The sequence below is a fragment of the Bufo gargarizans genome, chromosome 6 (genome assembly GCF_014858855.1).
Source record: "Bufo gargarizans isolate SCDJY-AF-19 chromosome 6, ASM1485885v1, whole genome shotgun sequence".
Classification (NCBI taxonomy): domain Eukaryota; kingdom Metazoa; phylum Chordata; class Amphibia; order Anura; family Bufonidae; genus Bufo; species Bufo gargarizans.
This window is the reverse complement of record NC_058085.1, coordinates 245,983,193-246,006,541: the sequence shown is the minus strand read 5'-3', so window position 1 is coordinate 246,006,541 and position 23,349 is coordinate 245,983,193. Positions and strand designations below refer to the sequence as shown.

Below are 23,349 nucleotides of genomic sequence, written 5' to 3'. Positions count from 1 at the left end.
ATGAAACACAAACAAAATCTGATTAAAAAAAATAATATTAGATTGGCGAGGGTCTGACAATCAGCACCCGCCGATCAGCTGTTTGAAGAGAAGCTTCTCTTCATTGTTTACCTGCTCGCAATCGACATCGCAGCGGTGTGTAATTACAAGCCGTTACATTTACTTCAATGGGACAGCTACTTCCTATTCAACTGTATAGGAACGAGCCGTCCGATAGGAGCGAATGGGATGGCTTGTAATTACACCTGATCGCTGCTGCGATGTGGACGGCCAGCAGGTAAACAATGAAGAGAAGCTTTTCTTCAACCAGCTGATCGGCGGGTGCTGAATAACCCCATTAAGAATTATATAGTTCCTCACCTCTCCACTCAACAGGTAGATAATCTTCAAAGTGATGCTTAATATCCTCTCAGTCATCTCCTTGTTTATCCATGGTGGGTCAGTCAGGGAAAGGATCACTCTTCTATGGAGAAGACTGTAAGGATACTCTAAGTATTCGGAGTATTCAGAAACTGAATAAAAGAAAGTAGGAGGAAAATCACAGAGTAAAGAACATCCATTGTGCAATAGGAGTCTTCTAACATGGGAGAAAACATAGCGCATAGTGATAACAACCGCTGGCCTTTCCTTATCTAACATTTATGAAGTATCAACAAGATGGTGGGAAGCAGGCCTGGAAACAAATCGTTTTAGATCATATGGTGCCCTCAGCCATGGCAGAAACACTGTAAATACACAGGAGACATTTGGGAATTACGTATACTGGGCATATTTCTGAGAAACTAAGAGAAATTACTAATGTCATCATTTTTCAAGAACACCATAAGAAATGAATGCTGTGATGTGTTTGGTTGTTATGGAGCTTTCTTCTTTTGGACAGTTTTATAAATCCCCCCATAAATCATTTTTGAGAACTTCAGTGATGTGTGACTTACCTGGTGATGTGAGGGACTGGTATTTCTCCCTCAGGATGTCCCTGTGTCCTTCTATGTACTCCCACTCCTCCATGGAGAAATGAACAGACACATTCTGACACCTTACAGGAACCTGACACATAGAATAATATAATCACCATCGAGAAACATTGGCCCACATGCATTATTAATTTATGCCCGATTTCGGTGGAAGTCGCACAGGTTAAAAAGTCACATCTAAAATTGTACCAAATGTGTGATATTTGTCTTCTCACTGTGAAGAAAAAAGAAAAGTCTTTGTGGTCAACATGTAAATGTATTTTTTAAGTACTTCTTATATCAAAGATAAAGGTTACAAAATGAGCAAATATATCGCTGCACGTAGCTGGCATAAAAGAAATTCAGAAATTCCAAACGCACCACATATATTAAGAGTACTTTCACACTAGCGTTATTCTTTTCCGGTATCGAGTTCCATCCTAGGGGCTCAATACCGGAAAAAAAATTATCAGTTTTACCCTAATGCATTCTGAAGGGAGAGCATTCCGTTCAGTATGCATCAGGATGTCTTCAGTTCAATCACTCCTATGGTATTTGGCTGGAGAAAATACCGCACCATGCTGCGGATCGGGTTTCCTGGTGTACGCATGCACAGACCTTTAAAAATGTGAAAAAAAATAAATACTGGATCCATTTTTCCAGATGACTCCAGAGAGACGGATCCGGTATTGCAATGCATTTGTGAGATGGATCCGTCTACAAATGCTATCCGTTTGCATACGGATTTCCGGATCCGGCAGGCTGTTACGACGACGGAACTGCCTGCTGGAATCCAACAATGCAAGTGTGAAAGTACCCTTAAATTAATTAAAAAATATTTGTCAACTTCTCCATGTCATTTGTGCAAAATACAACATTGACAACACAAGTGGGACATTTTCCTTCAGTGTTACTGTTTTCTGCCTTGGAAAGCCCTCCAGCAATCTGCTGGAATCTGTGGGAAAACCTGCACTAGAATTACACAGTGCTCATTTAAATCAAAGGGAAATAAATCAGTGTAATGCAGGCCATGACAGGTGCCCCAGAGAGAGACACATTCTTTGTAATGGCTCTCCACTCTGGTCAAGGAGAGGATCCTAAACCGAAGAACATCATCTATTTAGGCTTCAGGCACACAAACAGAGGAACTGCAAGACTCGGATACTGGCTGCATGCATGCCGCCATTCCCCCCCCCCCATTTCCTATCCTTGTACTCAAAATAAACAAGAATATGACATGTTCTATCTTTATTGCGGCTAGAAGAATGGACACACAGATGCAAACAGTACACGATGGACCAGCATCCGATTCCAGAACAAAATCCGGATCCGATGCAAAAAAAAAAATAAGGTTATGTGCATGGGGCCTAACTCATAATTCCCTAATGGGTTAATGAAAATTAGTTTTCTAAACAGTGCCACCCCTTTAGGGAGGACCTGTCACCAATCTAAATATTTAAAATTTCCTTCCTACATAAGCTCAAGCAGTTCTTCTGATTCTTCCTTTCTTTTTTTTTGTTGTGTATGGACCCATTCTTGAGATATCAGGCCTCCTTGTTCCGGCACCAGATATAATATTGAGGCAGTGGTTTTCCAAGGGGGCTGCCACCCACTTAACTTTATGCAGTGCTGGAGCTTCTCCGTCAGTGTTGCTACTACCTGCCAGATTTTCTGCTGGATCTTCTCCTTCATGGCTGGATATCTGTCCATTTCCTCCACAATGCCTTTGGACACAACAGAACACAACATGGTCTTACAAGATAAGTGATCTCGAGAGACCAAAATGTGTCATGTTCTTACTGCAGCCAGAAGCATCATGGAGCAGATGGACAGATCTCTAGCCATGAAGGAGAAGATCCAGTAGCAGAAGACGTTGTCTAGAAGCTCTGTATCAGCATAAAAGGTGAGCCTGGCAAACTACTGTTCCGACAGGATGGACATCTTTAGAGTGAAAAACACTGTGACTTGAGAAATTAATGTAGGTGGCTCCCTTGGAAAACCTCAATAGTATATCAGGCACCGGACCTAGTGGCCCTGAAATCTTTTGACTGGGTAAAAAAAATTAAAAATAAATAAATAAAATGTATTTTTAAAAATTGAATAATTAGGGGAGCAGCAGGAACACATGTAGGTATGAGCAGATATGAAATATGAACACCTCACAGTTTAATAGTCATGATCCAGAAGATAACTACTCAGCTGTGAGTAGTTTGTATCTTCATATTAAAAGCCCTGTAAGAAGTTGTGCTATGAAATTTCAGAAAAAGGGGAGGACATGTAACATCAGTTGAATTACTGGTCAGGTCGATGATATGTTTACATTCAGTATTTAATGTCCATGTGGACCCAGCAGCACTCACCTCTCTGGTTATCAGCTCTATGATCTTGTTGGAGAGTTTTAAAATCTTCTGCTCATTGCTTTTCTCATACATCAGTTGGCGAGATGCAGGTTCCAGGCTGGGGCTCTGAGTCCTGCCCCATCCTGACCATCGGGGATGGCTGCTAGGCATCACACATTCACCAGATGTCTTCTTCACCACTATATAATCCTGAATACAGAAAGAGGTACTGATAACACTACATGCATTCACTTTTTTTTTATTTTAGCTTCAACATAATAACAGTATGACAGCTTGTTTTTAGTACCATTTATCGAACTATTAATAAATTATTTTTATATATTTTGGGGGGGTAAAAATAGCAAATGCTTAGTAGGTGATTTTTTAAGCTATGCGGTATAAATAAGGTATTCTATGGGTTCTTATAACTGGTGCGGTAACAGTTATGTATTTAAAAACAAATAGTTTTTTGTTTTGTTTTTGTTAAAAAAAGTTAGTTTTTTTTTTTTTCCAGGCAGATACTTATCCATCATGCAACACCATCAGTGACAGGCATCTGATTGGCCCCACATTTATTCTTCAGCAGGACAACAACTCTAAACATACAGTCAATGTCACTAAGAACTATCTTCAGCGTAAAAAAGAACAAGAAGTTTCTCTTTTGTTCATTCACTTTGTTAATTGATAAGCTATAAATGCTTATATTTTTTCTTTTCAAAGTTCTTTTTTTTATTTTTTTTATAAATTTTATTAAGGGAGAATAAAGGCATAGCAAAATGCACAATACCAACAGAGATAGGAAACATGACATGTCATTAATAATTGTACATTCGTTCCAGTGACATAATGTTAGACATTCGCTTTCTATTAATTTTTACAGAATGGGATCCACAATGATCGTTCTTAGATCTCTCGAATTTTCTATTTTCATTCCCAACTCCTCCCCCAATGTCGAACTAAAACCTCTAGTCATAATCCAAAACTCCCGATTCAAAGATATTCCCCTTGGATGCAACATAGAAACTCCAATCAGCTAGGTTCCCTCCAGTGGCTTCTCCACCTTACTGTGATTCAGAATAATCTCACTTTTCTGCCACCAAGTTTCCCAATGTTCCCTTTATCTGCTCCTCCAGGTACAATTTGGTGTCTTGGAACGGTTTCATTGGTTCTTTCCTTTCTACCGGAGTTAAGGAGTGGACTATGAACTTCCTCCACTCGCGGAAAAAGCTTTTGGTAGCCCTCTCCTTGTTCTTCTCTGTGTCTAGCCAATCCATATAGAGGATGTGTTTCCTTGTTCCTATAGCTTCTTTCAATGTAGAAATGGTGGGATATATCCAGTGCCTAAGTATTGTTTTCTTCACTAATAATAGGAATAAATGGACGCCTTTCACCTGTGTCGACTGGGTGATTTCACCTTTATGATCAAAAGGTATATAATGAAAGATAAAAATGTTAATGAGCAGGCACTCTATTTATGGGTTCATGGAGGACAATTTATTAAATATTTAAAATATTGACATAAAACAATCACAATACTCATATAAAAAATTATTAAATGTGGGATTAGTTTTAACAGCAATAGCAATATGACAATAGTAAATAACAATAATGGCAATAACAATTACAGGATAATAGCAATATTACAACAATGAATATATGTATAAGTAAAATGCAGGAACATTTTTAAAACATGGATTAGTGGCAATGGTTCCATGTATCAGTCCCCATATGGAACCATTGCCACTAATCCAAGTTTTAAAAATGTTCCTGCATTCTACATTGTTGTAATATTGCTATTATCCTGTAATTGTTATTGCCATTATTGTTATTTACTATTGTCATATTGCTATTGCTGTTAAAACTAATCCCACATTTAATCATTTTTTATATGAGTATTGTGATTGTTTTATGTCAATATTTTAAATATTTAATAAATTGTCCTCCATGAACCCATAAATAGAGTGCCTGCTCATTAACATTTTTATCTCCAATTATTCGCAAGTGACGAGGGTGAGTCACCATTGAGCAAGAGCACCTGTTTCCAGAAAACCAGTGGAGAGCCGCCTTTTTTGTAATATATAATGAAAGATGCAGTGTAGCGGTGTGTTTCTATTCCCCAGACTTGTTTTATATAATCTATGGCTCCTTCCCATAAAGGCTTCAGACTAGGACAATTGCAAAGGCGATGTAACAGGTTAGCTTTTTGTAAGTGGCATTTCGGGCACCATCTGAGATAGTGTGTAGGGGCATCCTTGTATGATAAATCAAAAGCATAAGTCGCTTTGTGTAATATTCTAAAGTGCATTTCTCTCCATGTCTCGCTACTGATAGCATGCCTCACCCGTTCCATCCCCTCTCTCAATTTAGTTGTCGGTGACCCATCCCCTAGTTCCTCTTCCCACTTCTTAAATACAGACTCCCCTAATGGGGTAGATTAAATGTTTTGGATTTTCCTGTATAAATCAGATAGGGAAGATTCCTGAGATCCCACCAAGGCCTCGAACCAAGTGAATCTCTCCGGTTCTCCTAGTCTCGTGGCTTGTGCCAAACAGTTTGGTTATATGGTAAAAAGCGAGAGGTGTGGAATTGGAACCTAGATTGAATTTCGGGCCATGTTAGGATCTCAGTTCCCGAAGGAGACAGTAGTTGTTTTACTGAGGTATTCCCTTTTTCTCTCCACAGAGCAAACATCTTAGTTTGCCTACCCGCTGGGAAAGCTGGTAAGGACCATAAAGGCATATAGGGTGTGATATACATAGGTAACCTGTAAAGTTTCCTGATCCCTCTCCATGTAGCCATGGTGTCCTTTATCAAAGTATAGTTTTTTATGGAGGGGGGGCGTCACTAATTCTAGTATGCATGATCGCCACCAACTCCCAGGGGGCCGCCCGTTCTCTCTCCAATGGAGTGTTTGAAAAGTGTGACGTCCCTCTTATCCAATCTTTGACATATCTAAACAGAGAAGCCAGATTATATCTCCTAATGCTTGGTAGTTGTATCCCACCCTACCATTTTGTCAAGGAAAGTTTATCGTAAGCAATCCACGACCTCTTCCCCTGCCATAAGAAATGTGAAAAAGCCCTCTGAATTATGTATTTTATCAGTAGAGGGATAGTCTGGCAAAACTCACCATCTTTAACAGATGGGCCCTACCAAACAAGGATAGCGGCAGTTTGGACCGTTCTCAGTTCTAATTCTATTTTCTTTATTATCGGGTCATAGTTTAGCTTGTATAAGGATGATGGTTGCCTCCCTATTTTTATGCCCAGATACATCAGGTAGTGGGGCATTACCTTAACTTCATAAGTCTCTGACACCTCTTGTGACTCTTGTGAGGGGCCACATATAATAACTGGCTTTTACTCACATTTACACAAAATATACAGTGGTTTCGCCATAGTAAATCATGGTCTCTAGAATCTTTCTGAGATTCTAGACACCAGAATGTGTACTCAGGGAGTTTATGAATATCAAAATGTCATCTGCAAAACAGATGAGTTTTATTTCCTTCTTCCCTACTGTTATTCCCTGGTACATGTCTGATTGTATCAAATATTGGACCAGCGGCTCCAAAGCCAGGTTAAAGAGGAGGGGGGAATAGGGGGAAACCCTGGCTTGTGCCCCTGCAGAGGCGAAAAGGTTCCGACAAAAAGCTAGGCGTGCTCACCCTTGCCTGAGGATATTTATATATTCCATCTAGGAAAGATCTAAATGATCCTTTGATTCCAAAGGGATCAGGGGTCTGCTGGAGCCACTTCCAATTGACATTATCGAAAGCCTACTCTGCGTCGACAGACAGAAATAAGTAGTCCTGCACCGCTAACACCGTCCGTATGTTCGCCACTGCGGCTCTTCCTTTTGTGAATCCTACCTGATGAGGGCCTATTAAGTCAGGCATGTAGTTCGCTAGTCTATTCGTCATCAATTTAGTCTGTATTTTTAGATCTTAGTTAATCAGTAAAATCGGGCTATACGAACTAGTCAAAGTCATGTCTTTACCCTGTTTGGGGATACGTTTTATATATGCCATATTCCTTTGTTTAAACAGGAGTTAAACAGGGCTACTAAAATTGGGGTAACTTCCGTATTTAAGGCCTTAAAAAATTCCGCCGAATAGCCATCTGGGCCTGGCGCCTTTCCGTCTTTTTGCGATTTTATAGTGAGTTTGACTTCTTCCTCTATAATTTGCTTATTAAGATGCGTCAACATTTCTTCCGTAAGATTTGGAAGAGTAACTTTAGATAAAAGTTCTTCTACTCTAGCGTGATCATACTTATCTTGGAGGTATAGCTTGGCATAAAATTGACCAAAACACTCCGTTATGCTTTCAGGGTCTATAAGTTTTTTCCCGGTTGCGTCAATTATACTTTTAATACCTGGGCCAGGGTTGTGTACTTTCGTCAGATTAGCTAGCATCCTCCCAGCTTTATTACCAACTTTAAACAGGTTTGCTGATTTATAATCTAGGGATAATTTCGTCTTTTGTTCTAGATAGTGATCGTAATTATGTTTCGCCGTAACCCACTGCACTTTATTTAGGTCTGTAGGATTTGCTAGGAAGGAGGTATATGCACTGCGGACCGCTTCCATTGCTTGCTGGAGATGAAGTTGTATCTTTTATTTTTCGCCGTGGTGTATGAGATTATATGTCCCCTAATGACCGCCTTCGCCGTATACCAGAGTAAGGTGTGATCATCCCTATGGTCTATACTATTGTCTAAAAACTCCCACCACCATCCTGAACCGTATGTTCGCCACTGCGCCCAGAAAAAAACACACCTCCAGTCGGTGGACATCACGAGCTGCACCAGAGGACGGCGGGCTGGGAACTGGCCCGCACCTGCGCACTGCTCTGCCAATTATGGGCAGAGGAACAGCCTTTCATATTGGGGATGTTCAGGCCAACTAAAGACAGCCGTTCGGCGCATGCGCAACATGAAAGGCTGTTCCTCTGCCCATAATGGGCAGAGCAGTGCGTAGGTGCGGGCAGTTCCCAGACCGCCGTCCTCTGGTGCCGCTCGTGACGTCCACCGGCTGGAGGTGTGTTTTTCTGGACACATCACCCAGTAACGCCGCCCCCTGGGCACCTTCAGAAGATAATTTGCATAAGTTTAAAAAGTGTTATTTTCATGATCTGGATGAGGGACACAGAAGAGAAAGGTACGATTGTAATGAGGGTCAAAGAGTCTATAACCTGATCTGAGCGGTCTAAAACGCTCAGATTAGGTGAAAGACTCCCTTTAAGGAACTTGACTATTGCTGGTCTTGGTCTCATTCTGGGGCCCTCTTTAGGAGCTTCTCTCATTGTGCCAATTCTGTGAGCCCTTTCCACCGTCACCGGAGTCTGGAGCCCCAACGCTTGCGGTAACTCCACTGCGCAGATATGGGCCAGCTGATGCACTGGGATATTTTCAGGTAGACCAACAATCCGCAAATTGCTCCTTTGGGAGCGGTTTTCCAGGTCCTCCACATTATCACTCAATGCCTGGATATGTGCTGAGTTTTGGGCCACCTAGCTCTGCAATTGTTTTATGGTGGTGGCTATCGTTGCTTCCAAGGTGACCTTTATATCTGGGGCAAGCAGCTGTGCGACCGCTATTGCCATCTCTTTGCAATGCAGTTCCAGGGAGTCACCCGCATCTGGTGGGTAGGGAGGCTGGGACGAGGACCGGGTTGCTCTCCTTCTCACGTCGGCCATCTTGCCCTTTTGCTGCGCTTCGGTCTCCCGCAGCAGGAGAGGAGAGTCTGTATGCGGGGAGCCGCTGCGCACAATGTACTTCTCCATGAACCTCCAGTGAATGTCAGAAGGTGTGATTTCGGGGTTTTATGCCCCCGGATCTCGGCTAGCTCCCGCAGTAAGTACCTTGGTAGACAGAGCTCACCTTCTGCACCTCCTTACATGTGCACGCCGGAACCGGAAGTACCCCAAAGTTGTTCTTATTAATATATAGATTATAAGAACATGAGTAACAATACGACAGCACAGTATTTCTTACGCATTATTCAGCTTGAATCATCCAGCAACAGAGGTTTACAGTGTTGTCTGGTACATAATGAATAAACATATGTATCACTACAATACTACATTCACATTAGTACAGTAATAGTGACCTCTAATTAATTGAGGTGGAAAAGCAACATATGCGGATAATTCAGTCATCAGAAGTTATCAATACTGAAAAGTGAGTTTGTTAACATCAGGGATAAAAAAAAAGGGGGGGGCGGGGGGAAGGTCAGGGAGAGAGGAAGGGGGGGGGGGGAGTAAAGGCTACAAAGATGTGTCTCTTTACCATTAGACTCCTATCTAAATAGTCTATAGGGGAGAATGTGAGAAGATAAGCTGTAGGCTAATATTAAATGGAAGGACAAATAACTAAGTATCTTACTCTCTATTGGACACCTAAATCAACTCTCAGATAGGGAAGCATCTAAATTTAGCCAAAGTGTACCAAATCTTCTTGAAGAAGGTGCGAGTCTTAGTCTCCCAACTTGCCAGCTCCTCCAAAACAGAGAGTCAACCTTTTCCAACCACTGTCTAAGCGTTGGGGGAGATTCTAAATTCCAATAAGTGGGGACAAGTATTCTGGCAGCTGCAAAGAGGTGTTTTATTAGTTTTAGTGTATGTTTAGGGAGTTTCTCTGGGAATAAATGTAACAGGCAAATCTTTGTCAGTAAAGAAAGATTCGTACCTGCAACTAGATTAATCTGGGGTAGGACTGATGACCAATATGTGGTAATGAGTGGGCATGTCCACCACAGATGGAAATATGTGCCTGTCTGTTGTCCACATCTCCAGCAATTAGGGTTATAATTAGAGTTGTATTTATTTTGTGCTGCTGGGGTTAAATGCCATCTAGTTAGGATTTTATATCCGGACTCTTTCATTCTTATGCATTTAGAAGATTGCTTGGGAGCTAAGAAGAGTTTACGCAAGTTATTTTCCGAGAATTCTTTGTCCAGGTCCTTTTCCCATGCTGTAACAAAGGGGAGTTTCAAATTAGCGGGTGGGGAGAGCAAAAGTTTACTAAGAGTCAACACTACCTTCTTCGGTGTTTTAAATTGGGTCGGGGTAGTTTCAAACTGCTCAGTACAAAACCCACTTGATCTGGAGAGGTAAGGGAAAGGAGGATCATATGCAATCTATTGGCCAGTATTTTCGCGAATAATTTGAGATCTACGTTAAGCAAGGAGATAGGCTGAAAATTGCTATTCAGAGTTGGGTCTTTCCCATCTTTATAAATAATTAAGATTTGGGCCATCAGTGTTTGTGGAATGGAGCAACACCTCTGAGAATGTGGCATAGTAAAATGAGGACAAACCGTCCAGGCCAGGACATTTATTCTTGGGTGTTGTGGTGATTGCATCTTTAATTTCCTGATGGGAGAAATTGGAGCACAGCTTATGGGATTGAGCGGAGCTAATTTTTGGGAGGAAAGAAAGTTAGATACTAAGTCTTTTTTGAGATGAGGATCTACTGTCTCTTGAGAGGTTTGTAAATTATATAGTTTTGTGTAGAAATCGCTAAATTCCCTTGCTATGTTTTCTGTTTTTGTGTAATATGTGTAATATGCACCGGAAGGGTTTTTAGGACTACTAATGAATGATTTATTTTTCTTAGCCTTAATCTGGGCCAGCATGAATCTAGTTGGCTTGTCGCCATGGGATTAGTGTTTATACTTCGCATAAAGGTATGCTTTAGCCAAGCAAATATTAAGGATATTTTTTAGGTCATCACGTAGAGATGTTAATTCTGCTAAATGAGAAGCTAGTAGGGATCTCTTGTGCAAACACTCCAGCCATGAAATTCTTTGCTTAAGTCTGTTATTTGTTTGGACTTTTGGTTGTGTACATATGCTGAGAGAGATATAAATTCTCCTCTGATGTGAGCTTTATGGGCCTCCCAGAGGGTCTGCACAGAACCCCCCCCCCCCTTATCATTGAGCTCAAAGAACTCCTCCAGAAGTCATCTGATTTTTTGGGACGTTTTGAGGGGATTTCAGTAGTAGATTATTCATTCTCCAGCATCTGGAAGAATTAGGGGATAAGGGAATTGTGTAGATTAATTCGACCATTTAGTGATCTGAGAGGACTTGCGTCTTCATGTCAGAGGAATGACAGTGTTGAATGTGGTTAGTGGGGATGAATATATAGTTGATTCGTTGGTAGGAATTGTGTGGGGCCGAGTAATGTGTGAAGGCTTTAACAGACGGATGTAAAGTGTGCCAGGAGTCAGCTAGTTGAAGGGAATTCAGTAATCGTTCCAATTTCGTCAGTGCCCGGAATCGGATAGCTGATCTACCGTTAGAGGTGTCTATGAGGTTCAGCGCTACATTAAAATCTCCTCCAAGGACCAGGGTCCCCTCTGTAAATTGCGATTTCTTTAAGACCTTAGTAAGCCAGGGAATTTGTGCCTTATTGGAAGCATAGACATTCCCTACAGTAAACATATTGTTACCTAATTTCCCTTTAATGAAAATATAGCGGCCTTCTGAGTCTATGCATTTATCCAATACTGAGAAAGAAACGTGTTTGCTGAACCCACTGCTCACACCTCTAGATGTGCCATTTTCTGAGCTAGCATGAAACCACGTGGAAAAATGCAACCTATTCACCTATTCCTTTTCTTAAAATGTGTCTCCTGCAGCAAACATATATCAGATTTGTTCTTTTTAAGAAAGTACATTACCTGTCCTCTCTTAAGGCGTGTCATTGGTATATTTAGAAGGAGGAACCTCTACTTGCAAAGTCTAACTGGTGTCAGTAGCCCTGAAAGTGAGGAGGGAAGGGGGGGGGGTAAAAGCAAGGGAAGAGGGTGTGCGGGAAGGTATGGGGAACAAGTGCAAAACCAGTGCAACAGAAAATAACAGAAATCATGCGATAATGTGGCAAACCACTAAGTAGTGCAATGCTAAAGTTAAGGCGAGTCAGACACCTCAGGAGGTGTGCACCAAAAGACTGCAGCCGAAAGCATTTCGACCACAGGAGCCCCGGCTGATGAGACCCAACTAGTCTAGTATACATGGTCCTATGAAAGATAAGAAAAGGAAGAGTGAAAAATTGCAAAAAGGATAGCTAGGAAGAGTATATAAAGAGCTACAGGGAGTTGCGGAAATTCAGAAATAGAGTGAGAGCTGATTTACTGATCCTTAGATGTCCAAAAGGGCGTGTGCCCAATTTGAAAGAAATGCTTTAGAGAGAAAGTAGGAATATGAAAGGCGGTCTAGGTATAAAGAACGTTTGACCTCTACCTGTAGTCCAGTTAACAAACGACCTGTCAGAGAGGACAGGGAAATAAAGTTACAGTGCAAGAGAGCAGAATGGAAAAGAGAGAGTAGAGAAAGAGAAGGAGACAGTTAAAGTCTGCAAATCTGTGATGATGTTAGTACCGCAATGTCAGGGTACCATGAAAGGAGAAATGTCTCTTTTTACCAAAAAGACAGTTCAGGTGGCATCCGAGACAACGCTGTGTAGTGTCGGTCTTCCAGCTTTCTTCTTAGACTCAGCAGATCGCCCATGAGACACTTCCTCCCAAGGGATAGGCGGTTTGACTTCTGGTAAATTTTCTAGATCTTTCACCACTGCCCAATCAGGGATTTGAAGGTCTGGAAGCTCTAAGGCTTTGTATATTCCTGGAAGATCTGTAACTAATTGGATCAGGAACTGTTTGTTTACAAACATAAACATGAGTCCAAAAGGAAATTTCCAACTGTATTGGATGTTTTTAGCGCTGATAGCCTCTGTTAACGGTTTGAGGGTTCTTCTCGTCGCAGTATATCTTCTTTCACCTTGTAATTAAGGAGGTGACAGACGACGTCTCTTGGTGGTTCTGAGTCTTTAGGCTTCCTCCGTAACGCCCTATGCACGCGTTCTATGAGGATGTCCTCTGTGTAAGTGTCTCCCAGGATAGAGCGGAAAATTTGTAAGACTGTCGAGTGTAAAGCATAGGTATAACAGACTCTGGGAGGCCTTTTATTGTCAAATTATTTCTGAGGCTTCTGTTTTCCTGAGGTAGTTTTGGCATGACATCATTTTAGCTGTGATGGCTGTACTGTAGTCACATATAGCGGCGTGTGACATCTCAAGTTTCTCAACTCTGGCCCCAATATGTTTCATATCTTGCTTAATATCCTGCAGGTCTTTGGAAAGGGTGTCTAGAGCTTTGGCAAGTGCTTTGTCTAAGGACTTTTGTAAAAAGAAACGAGAGATAGGGAGGGAGTCTTGGCTACTTGGGACATCTATTTCACTGTGACTCTCCTCCCATATCTGTATGAGCTCTATGAAAGGCTTCTTTGAATGGTGTAGCTGTCTTTTGGACAGCGCAGTTACTATTATTTTTTGTCACGTATTTGTCCATCTCTCCATGTGAGGAGGAACATTTTTGGGAGTTATTCGGTTCTTTGGAAGTAGCGTTCCCAATGTTCACCATGTTATCTCAGAATGAAGGCTATAGATGTGTTGGGTCTCTTAATAGCCTTTTTGAAGATCACATCAGGTATCTATAATCACTCTGCTAATAAAAATTGTAGCAAGAGGCTGCCACAGGAAAAATTAGGACTAAGTCCCGGAATTAGCGAAGAAGTGATTCTGAAATAGTGGCAGTAGGTAGTTCTATAGCACAGGCAAGAAAAAAATGGAGCTTAGCTTCTACAATAAGTGGTGGGGGGTTGGAAGCGAGAATCAATCTCCACAACCTAAATGGGCTGTAGACAAGGAAGCGCCTTCAATAGTGGCTTATAGAGGTATGTGTCACCGCCAGTTCTGTGAGAAGGTCTGTCAGACGTCCTTCTCTACCTCTTGTATGATGTTCTTTGTTTTGGTTTCACTTTCTCATCTCCTTTCCTTCTGCCAGGTGTCACTTATTTAGAACAGGGATGCCCAACCTGCGGCCCTCCAGCTGTTGCAAAACTACAACTCCCAGCATGCCTGGACAGCCTACAGCTATCAGCCTACAGCAGGGCATGATGGGAGTTGTAGTTTTACAACAGCTGGAGGGCCGCAGGTTGAGCATCCCTGATTTAGACTAATCGTCTTCCTTTATATTCCCTCCCATACTGCCTCACTTTGCGGTTTATACTACTTCCTGGATGAAGTGTTCACTGCTGGAGGCTGCTTCTGCTGTTTGCTCAGATAAGTCCTTTACTTTATTGTGTTTCCTTGCTGGCTTGATTCTAGGCGACCCTGACTCCGTCCATATTAAGTGCAGGGAGCCGGTGGTCGTGTCCCCTCACTATTATAGGGTTTTCAGGTGTCACACAGACTTAGGTACATGGGCATGCAATCGTCTACCATCGAGACCCTTGCATGTGCATAGCAGTCAGGAAGAACTCTTAGGGTTTTATAGGGCTCACCTATAAGCTCCTTAGTTTGGGATCAAGCCAGTCGCTCGTTTATTTATAAGTTCCAGCTATCTGCAAACTTTATCCGTGAAAGTATGACTTACTGCGGCCTGTGCCTAAAACTTCTGTACAGTTACTGTATGTCTGATCCTGGCAGTTGTAGGAGGAACAGTGCTTTTTATTACAGCCCTCTTCTTGCTGCTGATCTCACAGCTGCATAGGACAATATCACCATGACAAAAATGCATGTTATGGTGGGGAAACAGACAGCCTCCCATGATGTCCATTCTCATCATAGTTTGTTAACCTGCTCACGACCGCCGTACGCAGGATTGCGTCTTCGCGGCGGTCGTGCTGTTCTGGGTGGACGCGCCGGTGCGTCCTCTCGCGAGACGCGAGATTTCGGGGAAAGCCGGCCCGCGCATGCGCATCGCGGGCCGGCAAAGTTCAAAGGACAAGTTCGTCATCAACCTGCCAGCCACGATCATTGGCTGGCAGGTTGATGATTTTCAAAAAAACGAATCAGCAGCCAGATAACTCATCATATTAGTAAATATGATGTGGTTATATGGCTGCTGTGCTCCTCTGCTCCTTCTTTTGGTCGGTTGGTTCCAGCAGAGGAGCACACATCACTGTGAGTACCCACCAACACCACATACTAGCCCCAGATCACCTCCCAGCACCCAATTAACCCTTTGATCACCCCTTCTTGCCCCTGTCAATCACTAGTGAAAAGGAAAAAAGTGATCAGTGCAAACTGTCACTTTTTTTTTTTCACTGGTATTGACCGTTACGTTCTAGGTATAGTTTAGGCCCCTTGGTTAGGTAGTTTAGCGATCAGTTAGCGCCCAGCCCACCGCAGTCACTTATTCGCTGATTAGCGTATCGCTAATCAGCATTTGTACTTTTATAGTATCTGGAAGTGATCAAAACTGATCACGGTCAGATCTATAATAGTATTAGTGTCACTTTAGTTCGCCCTCCACCCAAAACGCAGTGTTTGCCCGATCAGGCCTGATCGGTCGCCCACACGTGCGTTCACCCACGCCCGCCCCACCGCAGTGACAAAAAATTTTTTTTGTTTTTATCACTGCACATCCACTTTACACGCACTGCGGCGATAAAAAAAATCTGTTTAGATATTTTTTTATCAACCGCAGCGGCCTCCGGTACTTCGCTAGCCTCCCCTTTGTAAGACAGGCTTGCTTTTTTTTCTTGGGTAGTCTCAGGGAATACCCCTAAATTTAGTTGCCCAAATGTCAAACAGGGGGTATTCTTCTGAAGAGGCCTACAGGCTTCTGACCCAGTCGGATGAGGAATGGGAACCCTCATCTGACGAATCTAGCGGGTCAGAATACGAACCTGTAGAAAGCAGTGGCTCTCTGACCCAAAGTTCGGACGAGAAGGCTGAGGTCCCTGATAGCACCAGGCGTACCCGGCCCCGTGTCGCTAGACCGCAGGTTGCGCAGGATCCGCTTCAAGAGCAGCAGAGTGGGGCTGGTGCTATCGGATTACGTGGTGAGGCATACACCAGCAGCCCAGCCCTTCCTGGACCTAGTACCAGCACTGCCGTACAACCTGGTGAAGTGGCGAGCACCAGAAGGGCAGTTGAAGCTGGTACGGTGGCACGAGCAGTAGTGACCCCTGTCGCAGCCACCGCAAAGACGTGCCCGTAGAGCCCCTAGAATCCATGAGGTGCTGGCAAACCCTGATTGGCAGTCCCCAACTTCAGCCGCACCTGTAGTTTTCCCTTTCACTGCCCAGTCTGGAGTTCGGGTTGAGACAGCTCAGATCGGTTCGGCCCTGGGATTTTTTGAGCTGTTCTTGACTGCGGAGCTCTTGGACTTAGTCGTGGCCGAAACAAATCGGTATGCCACACAATTTATATCCGCCAACCCGGGAAGCTCTTATGCCCAGTCTTTCCGGTGGAAACCAGTCCAAGTTTCCGAAATTAAAACTTTTCTGGGCCTCCTCCTCAACATGGGTCTAACTAAAAAGCATGAATTGCGGTCATATTGGTCCACGAACCCAATTCATCACATGCCCATGTTCTCTGCTGCTATGTCCAGGACACGATTTGAGACCATCCTGCGTTTCCTGCACTTTAGTGATAACAGCACCTCCCGTCCCAGAGGCCACCCTGCTTTTGACTGGCTCCACAAAATTCGGCCCCTCATAGACCATTTCAACCTGAAATTTGCAGATTTGTATACCCCTGAGCAAAACATCTGCGTAGACGAGTCCCTGATACATTTTACTGGGTGCCTTGGCTTCAAACAATACATCCCAAGCAAGCGTGCCCGATATGGGGTCAAATTGTATAAGCTCTGTGAAAGGGCCACAGGCTATACCCACAAATTTCGGATCTATGAGGGAAAAGATCAGACCCTGGAGCCGGTCGGTTGCCCTGACTACCTGGGGAGCAGTGGGAAGACAGTCTGGGACTTGGTGTCACCCTTATTCGGCAAGGGGTACCATCTTTATGTGGACAATTTCTACACAAGTGTGGCCCTCTTCAGGCATTTGTTTCTAGAACGGATTGGCGCCTGTGGCACCGCGCGAACTAGTCGCGCGGGCTTCCCCCAACGGCTCGTTACCACCCGTCTTGCAAGGGGGCAGAGGGCCGCACTGTGTAACGAAGAACTGCTCGCGGTGAAATGGAGAGACAAGCGTGACGTTTACATGCTCTCCTCCATTCACGCAGACACGACAATCCAAATTGAGCAAGCAACCCGTGTCATTGAAAAGCCCCTCTCAGTCCACGACTATAATTTGCTCATGGGAGGGGTGGACTTCAATGACCAGATGTTGGCTCCGTATTTAGTGTCCCGCAGAACCAGACGCTCGTATAAGAAGGTGTCTGTATATTTAATTCAATTGGCTCTGTATAATAGTTTTGTTCTCTACAGTAAGGCTGGGAGAACTGGATCCTTCCTCAAATTTCAGAAAGAGATCATCGCGAACCTCCTGTACCCAGGAGGTTCCGTGGCCCCATCCACCAGTGTAGTTAGCCGTCTACACGAGCGACATTTCCCCAGTGTCGTTCCTGGTACCTCAAACCGACCGCCACCCCGAAATTTTTTTTGTGTCTGTAGCAGGAGTGGAATAAGGCGTGACACCCGCTATTTCTGTCCTGACTGTCCTGACCACCCTGCCCTATGCTTTGGAGAGTGTTTCCGGAAGTACCACTCACAGGTACACTATTAGCATAGGGATCACATCTCACCAGGACAGGCACACAGGGCTATTAGGGCCCATTCACTCACACAGCTGCTGCAAACGTCTCCTTTCACCTGGGACAAAGGGCATAACGCACTTCACCACATCTTTGGGCGATTTGCGCTTTGCACATTGACCCATGGGGAAGGAGAGGTTTGTTCTATAAAGGTAAAAAAAAAAAAAAAAACACCAGTAAGCAAAAAGGTTAATGTTTAGTTCAAAAAGTTAAAGTTTATGTATTCTGTTCCAAAGTTAATAAAATTATTGCGTTGCGGCCTGGTTTTTTCTTTTTACCTTCCAGGTGGACCAACCGATCGACTAGCTGCAGCACTGATGTGCATTCTGACAGAAGCATTGCGCTGCTGTCAGATTACAAACAAGTTGGTGTATGCGGCACTGCAAGACGAGATTTCTCCTCTGCAGTAACAGATACGTTTGCCGAGGCATACGAGCTGAGGAGGAGGCGGCGTTCCTATGCTTTGGCAAACACTTTGTATATGAAAAAAATAAATAAAAAAATCCCGGCAATGATTTATTCATCCACATCGATTGATGTGAATGGAGAAATCTGGTTTGCCAGGGCATACGAGCTAAGTGGGTATGGATGTTGGCCGGAGCTCCTACGTCTTGGCAGACGCCTTTCCCCTCCATTTTTTTTTTTGGGGCAGAGATTTTTTCATCCACATTGATTGATGCGAATGAAGAAATCTGTGCCATTCATTTTTTTCTTTCAGCCCAGAGGCTGAACGGAAAAAAAAATCTCATTACCTGTATGCTCAATATAAGGAGAATAGCAGAAACTCCTAATGCTGGCCATACATGTAATGATTGCGGAGACCCTCAAATGCCAGGGCAGTACAAACACCCCACAACTGACCCCATTTTGGAAAGAAGACACCCCAAGGTATTCGCTGAGGGGCATATTGAGTCCATGAAAGATTTAAATTTTTGTCCTAAGTTAGCAGAAAGTGAGACTTTGTGAGAAAAAATAAAAAAATAAAAAATCAATTTCCGCTAACTTATGCCCAAAAAATTCATTTCTATGAACTCGCCATGCCCCTCATTGAATACCTTGGGGTGTCTTCTTTCCAAAGTGGGGTCACATGTGGGGTATTTATACTGCCCTGGCTTTTTAGGGGCCCTAAAGCGTGAGAAGTAGTCTGGGATCCAAATGTCTAAAAATGCCCTCCTAAAAGGAATTTGGGCACTTTTGCAGCCTAGATGCGCAAAAGTGTCACACATCTGGTATCGCCGTACTCAGGAGAAGCTGGGGAATGTGTTTTGGGGTGTCATTTTACATATACCCATGCTGGGTGAGATAAATATCTTGGTCAAATGCCAACTTTGTATAACAAAAATGGAAAAGTTGTCTTTTGCCAAGATATTTCTCTCACCCAGCATGGTTATATGTAAAATGACACCCCAAAACACATTGCCCAGCTTCTCCTGAGTACGGCGATACCAGATGTGTGACACTTTTTTGCAGCCTAGGTGGGCAAAGGGACCCACATTCCAAAGTGCACCTTTCGGATTTCACCGGTCATTTTTTACAGATTTCGATTGCAAACTACTTCTCACACATATGGGCCCCTAAATTGCCAGGGCAGTAGAACTACGCCACAAGTGACCCCATTTTGGAAAGAAGACACCCCAAGGTATTCCGTGAGGGGCATGGCGAGTTCCTAGAATTTTTTATTTTTTGTCGCAAGTTAGTGGAATATGAGACTTTGTAAGGAAAAAAATAAATAAATAAAAAATCATAATTTTCCGCTAACTTGTGACAAAAAATAAAAAGTTCTATGAACTCACTATGCCCATCAGCGAATACCTTAGGGTGTCTACTTTCCGAAAAGGGGTCATTTGTGGGGTTTTTCTACTGTTTGGGCATTGTAGAACCTCAGGAATCATGACAGGTGCTCAGAAAGTCAGAGCTGTTTCAAAAAGCGGAAATTCACATTTTTGTACCATAGTGTGTAAACGCTATAACTTTTACCCAAACCATTTTTTTTTTTTTTTGCTCAAACATTTTTTTTTTTTATCAAAGACATGTAGAACAATAAATTTGGCGAAAAATGTATATATGGATGTCGTTTTTTTTGCAAAATTTTACAGCTGAAAGTGAAAAATTTCATTTTTTTGCAAAAAAATCGTTACATTTTGATTAATAACAAAAAAATGTAAAAATGTCAGCAGCAATAAAATACCACCAAATGAAAGCTCTATTAGTGAGAAGAAAAGGAGGTAAAATTCATTTGGGTGGTAAGTTGCATGACCGAGCGATAAACGGTGAAAGTAGTGTAGTGCAGAAGTGTAAAAAGTGGCCTGGTCATGAAGGGGGTTTTAGCTAGCGGGGTTGAAGGGGTTAAAGGAGTTACCCCATGACTAATGTAAAAAATGAAAATCTGACATCATATGCCGTATTTTTTATCCCATAAGATGCATTTTTTCCCCCAAAAGTGGGGGAGGGAAATGCCCCTGCGTCTTATGGGGCGAGTACTAATGAATCGCTTTAATTATGGAAGTATCGGAGGACCGGGAAGCGGTGAAAGATCTGTACTCACCGCTTCTTGGTCCTCGGCTGTCGGCCGTGCAGGGCTGCGCACAGGGTGTGCGCGCCAGTTCACAGTGCAGCAGACGGAGGAGGAGGAAGACTGAGTGGGGGGCGGTGAGGAGCGGCGGTGGCCAGGAGCAGGAGAGGTAAGTGTTCTTTTATTTTATAAAACATAAGGCTGCTGGGGGCATAATGACTGATGGAGGCTAATGAGAGGCATAATGGCTGATGGGGGCTAATGAGAGGCATAAGGGCTGATAATGGGGGCTAATGAGAGGCATGGGGCTCCTATCTGTGGTCTGATTGGGGGTCATTTACATTGGGGTCTGATTTGAGGTTTTATTAACATTGGGGGTTAGATTGGGGCTGTCAGCTGAGGTCTGATTAACATTGGGGGTCTGACCTGAGGTGTAATGAAAAATATTTTTTTTCCTTATTGTCCCCCTCTAAAACTTAGGTGCGTCTTATGGGTAGTACATAACAGTCTCTTTCTAACAAAGCTAGAACCAGCCCGGTACCTCACATAGGTTCAGAGATCTCCCTGTTCATTGCTCTGCTAGATTTATATCAAGCAGACAGCTCAAGGGGGAGTCTGTTCTGGTGCAGCTCAGGGGGCGTGTTTGTGCTCTAGCAGGACAAAGAAATTAACCCTTTCATGACCGGGCCCCAAAAAGGCCTGAACGTCCAGGCAACTTTTTGTGATTTTGTGCAAGTGGTGGTTTAGTGACTGTAGCTTTTTTTATTTGTTTGACTACCTGTTGAGGAAGGGTGGCGCGTATTGTATGGGTGTGTGTGTATGTGTATGTATTGGCGGTGCAGAGGACGATGTGCGCAGATGTGCCCAGCACCTGCGCCCATCCGCCTCCGATATTCCCCAGGGGCTCATCCATGCCCCTGTGGGAGTTCATATAGTGTGGCCCGCGAATGCATATACATATACACATGTATATATACCTATGGGCCCCTTTAAATATGGGATGGGCCCCTTTAATATGTGATGGGCCCCTTTAAATATGGGATGGGCTAGTGTCGGCTGGACCGGCTGGCCCGACACTAGGCAGAAGAGAGCCGGCCGCCCACCCTACCTGAAGGATCATCCCCTGGACTGACGAGCCCCCCTGGACAACGAGCAGGACCCTAAGTATCGCCATTAACCCCCACTATCCCACCAACGAAACCCCATTAACCCCCCACTATCCCACCAACGAAACCCCATTAACCCCCACTATCCCACCAACGCTATTAACCCCCCCCCCACTATCCCACCAACGCTATTATCCCCTCCACTATCCCACCAACGCTAAGCCCCCCCACTATACCCCCATTATAATAACCCCTTCCATACCCCCCATTATAATCCATACCCTCATTCCCCTGGTTATTATATTAACCCCTGCCATACCCTCATTCCCTTGGTTCCCCTGGTTAACCCCTGCCATACCCTCATTCCCTTGGTTATATCTGATATCCCCTGATTAACCCCTGCCATACCCCCATTCCCTTGGTTATCACCCCTGCATTGGTTTGTGGTCTGCTTTACCCCAGCACGACCACAGTAGATCCTCTTCGTACATCTTAGGAATATAATTAGTCAGGTGGGTGGGTCGTTAATGTTACTTGTATGTGTGTATTGTATAGTTAGTTTGTGGGTGGAATTTGGGAACGTGTAGTGTAGTTGAGTACTGTATATTTAGTGTTGTGTTGTCAGTATTGCGTGCGTAGTGTATTGTAATAAATACTGTGTTACTTGTACCCTTTGTGTAGTGTGTACTTGTTAGCGGTAGTAAGTAAGGCGCATGCAGCTAGTATAGTGATTAGTGTAAGGCATAGCGAAGATATTGTGTAATTGTTATATAAAGGCATAAATAGGCGGAGTCATCACTAGACGGCTCCTCCTATTTATGAATATTAATTATCGATATTCGCATAATATTGATGATTAATATCCTCCCTTTACACTACCAAAATAATGTTTGCGATTTTTTTTTTTACTTGACACGTAGGACTTTTTATTAGAATGGTTTTTTAGATTTTTTTTTCTTTTTTTAGGTTTCATTTGGAAGAAAACTGCTAATTATTATTAAAAATATATATTTTTAAATTATAGCTTTTTGTTTCTTAAATATTAAAACAAACTAAAATTAATTATTGCAATGGGTTCCCTATTTTGTGATGATCGTTTTCATATATAACATGTATAGGTTTGAGAGAACGGGGCGACTATGGTGACGGTTTCTGTCAGTGACTGAATTTAAAATAAATAAATAAAAATTTTATACTTTTTATTATAATTTTTTTACTTATATTTTAATTTCTTTTTGGTACATAATATGTCCCCCAGGAGGTCATTAAAAGACCTCTGGAGGACACAGACTTTTTTTTTCCCACTGTTTCCACTGTAAGTGGGACATCCACAGGAGCCTCAGTTACAGGGGAAAACAGCCCCCTGTGGGGGGTATGACACACAGGCAGAGCTGATCAGTGTCTCCTGCCCCTGCTCCAGACACCCAGGTGGTCACGTGACCGCCAGGACTAAACGATGAAGCAGCTCTGCGGCTTCCTGCTCCCTCCACCATGCGCTCGTTCAGCTCTCTCCTTCAGGCACAGGAGAAGGCAGAAGCGGTATCTCCTCAGGGGCCCTGCTGTGTCTGTCAGCCGGGAACTGACCTGCTCCTGCTAGATTGCTAGGATTAAAGCGCTGCCTGCACATGTATATATGTGCCATCTGTACGGGACATGTGCAGATAGGACGTATATACACAGTGGGCAGTCGGGAAGCGGTTAAAAAAACAATGAGCAGGTGGCGCTATACAGATATATTTTATTGAATAACTCAGTAGCTATGCTACATTTTTAATTACATGTAGTTACAAAGGTATTCGGATCCAGGTGCTCGTTTGAAAACTGTAGAATATTTTTTGTAGGACAACCCCTTTAAGGGGATAATAGAT

General features: G+C 43.3%; 1 protein-coding gene across 5 annotated transcripts in view; it reads right to left on the bottom strand.

The window, feature by feature from the left end:
* LOC122940573 (zinc finger protein 436-like) overlaps positions 1 to 23,349 on the bottom strand; it is a 38,898-nt gene that overhangs the window by 9,176 nt on the left and 6,373 nt on the right. For 4 of the 5 annotated variants that reach the window (XR_006390367.1, XM_044297187.1, XM_044297188.1 and 1 more), the window contains exons 3-5: positions 3,314 to 3,502; positions 936 to 1,047; positions 361 to 512 (exon numbers count right to left, since the gene is read on the bottom strand). Coding sequence is in view for 4 of the 5 variants with exons in the window: in XM_044297187.1 (XP_044153122.1) it covers positions 361 to 512; positions 936 to 1,047; positions 3,314 to 3,502 (453 nt within the window). In the remaining variant the exon portion in view is untranslated. Of the gene's footprint in view, positions 1 to 360; positions 513 to 935; positions 1,189 to 3,313; positions 3,503 to 23,349 lie in introns of those variants that run through there. The other variant, XM_044297190.1, reaches the window with a different exon arrangement.